The 6,347-nt window shown below is 28.1% G+C and overlaps 1 protein-coding gene across 1 annotated transcript; it reads left to right on the top strand.

Moving 5' to 3' along the window:
- Window positions 1-2,973: 2,973 nt before the first annotated feature.
- On the top strand, window positions 2,974-5,178 carry LOC123888812 (transcription factor MYB60). The gene is made up of 3 exons (XM_045938000.1): window positions 2,974-3,325; window positions 3,587-3,716; window positions 4,013-5,178. The coding sequence occupies exons 1-3, from the start codon at window positions 3,193-3,195 to the stop codon at window positions 4,785-4,787; spliced, it is 1,038 nt and encodes a 345-aa protein (XP_045793956.1). The 5' UTR covers window positions 2,974-3,192; the 3' UTR covers window positions 4,788-5,178.
- The last annotated feature ends 1,169 nt before the right edge of the window (window positions 5,179-6,347 follow it).

Raw genomic sequence — 6,347 nt, 5'->3', positions numbered from 1 at the left:
TTTATTTTGTCTTAGATATCTTGTTTGAAAATTAACATGATATTGGAGTTCCATTACTCTGAATACAGCTGAATTGCTTCAAGACCTTATTTAAGAACATATTGAATTTCACAAATTTTTTTTGGATAAAATGTCCCATATGATTAAAATGTGCCTGCCTAAGGTCCTTGCGTCATCGACGAGAGGGATTCTCTCTCGTGGGGTTCCACTCGATATGGTTCAGTGTGAATGTGAACTGTACAAATTGCCCTCAAAAGACTTTAAGCGGTGCATATAATGGACGGATTAGATTTCACCGTAGAAAAAATATCACTGCAGAGGTGGTTCAATGGTTCTTCTACCTTGAGCTGCAGGATGCTGGTTATTGTTAATTTTTTGAAGTACATTGTCAATTATATCGCTATTGTGAGCTATACGAGCTGTTTGCCTTTATACGGCTTCGCTAGCGCTCCTTTGAAGTGAAGTTGTGGGTCAATATTTATGTTGCATGGAAATTTGCAAATGCACAAAAAAGTATTATTCAAACAAAAAGAAGTGTGAAATATATTGTCAATAAAAAAACATTTTTAAGCAAACAAAATGAATACAAAGTGAAAGATGTGGGGTATATGTTTGCACGAAAGTCAATTCAGTAGATATTTAGCACGAAAGTCAATTGTATGTAGGGTATATGTTTTTTATGATTCACATAAAAACTCATTTCTGGAAGAGGGTGGAAGCCATTCAAACTTGGTTCTAAATGCTTTATTCACATTTATTTGTCTTTGAGACTACAACTTTACCCTAAATCTAGGTGTTATAGCATTAATTAATTGGATACTTACATACAAATGCTGTAAAATATTTTTACATTGATATCTATAAAAATTACCCCTTTGTCCCTAAATATTGGATACTTACATTTGTTTTGCTGGGCTCAAGTGGTGAGTTGTTAGTTTCAAATCAACTATAAATAAATGTTAGATATAAAAAAAATTATATACTAAATATCTAAATTTTCAGCGAAGATCGGGAAAGGGCTAAAATCATTTGAAGGCAGAACAGACCCTCAAATCAGATTAGGCGATTCAGTAGACCGGATACTGGTGATGTAAAAAAATAATTCAGCGAAGATGTAATATTTTTTGTGGTCCTAGAGTATAAATTTGATGTTGTTCTTAGTGCTCCCTAAATCTCCCCATAATGTCTCTATACCCTACTTGATAATGCATTTTAAAATTAATACTGATATGGAAAAATATAGAGGGCCACTGGAATTCATTATAAAACTAATTCATATTTATTTCTAAAATTATGTGTGATCTTCATGCTTAAATTCGCAATGCAATGCTGGCAACAGAAAATAAATGGGTATCCTTTCTTAGTAATTGTGTGGAAAGTGACATAACTAACAAGCCACTTCAATTTACTAAGAAAAAAAAAAAAACCCTTTAATATAAGCCATAGTTTAAACATGATTGATTAAGCAGAGCTAATCAAGAAACAAACACTATTTTCGGTAAGTACAACTTAGTTAATAGATACAGAGACTTTATGCAAAAATCGTAATTCAAATATAAGATTTTTCATTTCTTTATATTTAAATTTTAAAGTGCGTACTGTAATTTTTTATTTTTTTTGAAAGTGCGTACTGTATAACAACTGGACTCCATATTTTGGGTCGAACTTGTTAACAAGTACAAACAAATAAAATATTTATCAAAAACAAGTAGCCACAAATCATTATTCAATTATATTTGTTTTAAGATTCTCAAAACATTCCCCAAAAGCTGGCAACAACTTTTTTCAAAATCTTGAAACCTATGGTGTATTCTTATGTTATTTTATGCTCTCTCTTATGTGGAAATGCCATTTAGTGTTAGTACCTCACATCTAATATTTCTGCTTCCATTTGTAAAAAATAAATAAATATTGCTGCTTGCATAGCTAGGAAAGGAAAAACACCAACAAAAAATTGTTATAAAAAAACTATATATTTGTTGGAAAATAATAATGTCATGATTAAATGTGCTTTCAATTTTATGTTCAGTAAAGGACTTGTTTAATAAAAGAAGATAAAAGCCCCCTAAAACTTAAGTAGGGGCCTAGGCCCCATATTCTTAGCCCAAAAAAAAATAGTATTCAATTTTCCCATAAAATAGTTTTTTCTTCTTCTTTATATAATGGTTTTTTTTGTTTGTAACAAAAAAAAAGTAATGGATTTTTCTTTTAATTTTTCCTTTTGTAGAAAATAAACTTTTAAAAATAATGGAGGCTTGAAACCTCTTTACTTGTTAGGGGACTTTTATGTTTGGGATTTTTTTTTTTAATTTACAGCTCTATGATTAATGTATTTTAATTAAGGGTGAATTGTTTAGGCGAATTTGGAATTCTATAATTGGCCAAAACAATATTTACAAGTCCCTTAAGTACTTAATTCTAGATTATCAAGACATATTTCACTTGAGAAACGGAGGGTTGAGAAATAAAACAGAATTTGGTTATTAAGCCTTAATTTTATTTTATTTTTGGATTACTATTGTATTGGTAAATTTCTACCGTAGTTAACGATGACTAATCTTCGTAGAGGAACCTGTAGGGCACACAAGGTGAATTCTCTCCTCCCAACCGAATTTTCTTTATACACATGAGCTAAAAATCGAACCTCCAACCACATGCATAAGGGAACCAAAATTCTTATTAGCAGAACCAATTCATTATTAGTAAACCTTAAATTATCATCTACCATGTAGTATAAATTTAATACAGTGTGACTAGTGAGCTAAAGGATTTTCAATTGCAAAAAGGGTAGGCGTTAATTAATTTCCTAACTTTGGTGAAAACACAAAGTGACATGTGACCTTAGAAAAAGGAAAATTAAAAAGAAATTAATTAAAATGCAAATAAACCCTCCTCTCGCTGACTTTGGTTTCTAACTAGCATTGACTACACCATTATTATTATTATTATAATTATAAAGAAAGTAAAAGAGTTAGGTGACTCAGCAAGGTAGATATGAATAAGATTTAAGAATAAAAGCCTTCTTTTCATCAAAGTCATGGAGAGTAGTATAGACATAGTAGTATATAAAGCAATCACATGCATTGATACTATTTGAAACCTTTCTCTCTCAATTTTAAGCCTAAAGAAATAAATAAATTAAAATAAAAAGAGTGTTCAAGTAGTAGTAGTGAAAGTTTTGAGGTTTCATCCATGGGAAGACCTCCTTGTTGTGACAAAGTTGGTGTCAAGAAAGGTCCTTGGACTCCTGAAGAAGATATCATCCTTGTTTCTTACATCCAAGAACATGGTCCTGGAAATTGGAGATCAGTTCCTACGAATACAGGTAAATTACTTCATAATCAATTAATATACTAACAATTTGTCATTCAAAAAAAAAAAATTAACCAAAATTAATTTTTTATTTGTTTAATATATGTACTCTATATATAGTTAGGACTAATTTTTATTTATTTTTGGTTACATGAGTAACTAATTAGGACTATATATTATGGATGACAATGCTTTTTTTTATGAACTATATGTATAATTTTTGATATAATAATTTGAATAAAATTGATATATAATTGAATTGTTGGATAAAAAGGGTTGTCAAGGTGCAGCAAAAGTTGCAGGCTTAGATGGACAAATTATCTAAGGCCAGGAATCAAAAGAGGAAACTTCACTCCTCATGAAGAAGGAATGATTATTCATTTGCAAGCTCTTCTTGGTAACAAGTAATATTTCTTCACATCTCATAATTCTTCTTCTTTTAATTAATTACTCAAAAACAATAAAAATTTAATCTTTGCCATGATGATAAAATTAAACAACAAAATTCAGCCATATAATTATACAGGTAATTGAAGCATTATATGTGCTTGTTGTTAATTAAATTTGATTGAAAGTTACATATATAAAAAAAAAATAAAAATTTAAGAAATGAATTATGATTTTATTTATTTTTGTTTATATTTTTAGAAAATTATGAAAATGATGTATGTGAATTAATTAATTAAATATTGTTGAGCAGATGGGCAGCCATAGCTTCATACCTTCCACAAAGAACAGATAATGATATAAAAAATTATTGGAACACACATCTAAAGAAAAAGCTCAACAAATTTCAAGCAGCTTTAGATCAACCATCAAATTCTACTACAACTTATCTATCCAAGAGTTTTAGTGATAGAAGTTTAGATATAAGCAATAATCATGCTTCATCTCTTAAGCTTAATATTACTACTCATAATTCTCATCAATCTTCTTCTTCAACTTATGCTTCAAGCACTGAAAATATTTCAAGACTTTTAGAAGGTTGGATGAGAACTTCTCCAAATTCACAAATCAAAGGAAATTACCAATATGGTCATCATCAAGATTTTCAAAGCATTAATGATGATATTATGGATGATGATGATAATAATGAGTTTGAAAATAATGGTAAGTTATTAGTGAAATCTTCTTCAGTTCCAAATCTTGAAATCCATCATCATCATAATCATCAAAAAATTAGCAAAGGTGATTTATTACAAGAAGGTGGAGTTTCACATGATCAAGAGTTTGATTCTATTCTTTCATTTGAGAATCTTAACAATGGTGTTACTTGGGATAAGTCAACTTGTGATTCTATGCCTCATGAAAAGTGTTCTACTTCTTCTTCTTCTGATCATCACAAGAATAATAATAATAATAATATTAAGAATTTATGTGGTGCTCCTCCTCCATTGTCATTTCTTGAGAAATGGTTATTGGATGAAAATGTTGGACATGTAGAGGAAATGATGGAATTATCTCCAATGTTCTAACTTTGGAAGAAAAAATTCATAAAATAATCCCTAACTTTGGGATGTTATGAAAATATATATATATTATTGATCAAGTGATGGTATTATATATCATTGATAAAGATAGAGGAAGCTAATGAAAATCCTCTCATTATAAGATTAGGGTTTAATTTTTATATTATTATTACATGGATTGAGGATCTTAGAAGTTAAGATCTCTTTCAACTTGTAACTTGAAGTTTAATTACATGTTGTTTTAATTATTTCAAGTACTAAGGTTAATTAGTGCATGTGGTTAATCTTTGCTTTGTAGAAAAACTACAAATGTTAACTTTGACAAAATGTTATTGTGTTTGATCCTACTCAACTATAATAAAATATTTGCATGAAATGAAGGAAAACTTTTCAAGCTTCTTTATATTTTTTAACCTTTTACCTTTTTATTTTCTGATTGTTATAGTATGGAGAAATTTATATTGATCCCTACTAAGAAAGGGAAATGAATGAAAAAGCTAGTTGGTAAAAAGTTAATTTTGTGAAAGTCTTTTTTGGTAAATAATTTGTAAGTACATGAAAAAATATAAACAAAATTCATTTTTTAAGAAAAAGAAATATGTATTGATAACGTAAAATAATTTTACACAGTCAACCAATAACAACCATATTTTCTGTCGCATCATTTCACTTTACCCCCTTAATATGGCATGTCAAATATTAATAGTTTTATTGGATAATTGTGTAAAACTATTATAGTATATCTACATTAATCTCTTCATAACTTAGATTTATATATTGTATAATTAAATTAATGTATATGTAATTTATTATAGATTAGATATATTAATTATGCAATAAATTTTAAAATATGAATTTTATTTATATTGTATTAGGGAGAAAGTACTAGACTTAAATCTGGTGATTGGATTCCTAGAATACAACTCACTCAATTTATTATTTTTTTCTGATAAAATAAAAAGATAAATAATGGAAGATAATTCATTGGATACTGATTCAATATCCATCATATAGTCTTAATTAATTAGCATACATATTAGCTCAATTGTCATTAATAATTGATGTAGAGAGGAAATTTTGATGTGACCATGGTGTCCTAGTGTACAAGTTAATGCACACACAATTTTCTTATTTTAAAATATATATAAAAAAAGGTTTCTTTGATATTGCCGCCAGTAAACTTTACTGGCTTAACTTTTTATATAATTGGGAAAAATCATAATTGAATTATCAATTATTACTAAATAAGTTGAATACATAAGAAAGAAAAACATGGCATTTTTCCATCACCATTGTTAATTTTTTCTATCAATAATTTAGACAAATTAATGAAGGACATTTTAAATTTAGTCATTATAAAGAATATATACATATATAGGCAACTGACATTTCATTTGGAATCTAATTAAGACTCATCAACTATTTTTAATTAAGATCCAAAGAATCACCATTTATTTTTCTTATGTGATGGGGTACATATTGTATTTTACTTAAACTATATATTAAGCATAATTAAAATGAACTATATATTTTTTCCACTATCAGTATCTGACTCATTGAGCCGTC

The sequence above is a fragment of the Trifolium pratense genome, linkage group LG6, assembly GCF_020283565.1.
Source record: "Trifolium pratense cultivar HEN17-A07 linkage group LG6, ARS_RC_1.1, whole genome shotgun sequence".
Classification (NCBI taxonomy): domain Eukaryota; kingdom Viridiplantae; phylum Streptophyta; class Magnoliopsida; order Fabales; family Fabaceae; genus Trifolium; species Trifolium pratense.
The sequence above is the reverse complement of the archived record's forward strand: the minus strand, read 5'-3'. Positions and strand labels throughout refer to the sequence as shown.

What these genes read in the sequence shown, in the direction of transcription:
- LOC123888812 (XM_045938000.1), top strand. Translation starts at nt 3,193, where the DNA reads ATGGGAAGACCTCCTTGTTGTGACAAAGTTGGTGTCAAGAAAGGTCCT. An exon ending in ATCAGTTCCTACGAATACAG is followed by an intron (nt 3,326 to 3,586) that starts GTAAATTACTTC and finishes TTGGATAAAAAG; the next exon opens with GGTTGTCAAGGTGCAGCAAA. An exon ending in CAAGCTCTTCTTGGTAACAA is followed by an intron (nt 3,717 to 4,012) that starts GTAATATTTCTT and finishes ATTGTTGAGCAG; the next exon opens with ATGGGCAGCCATAGCTTCAT.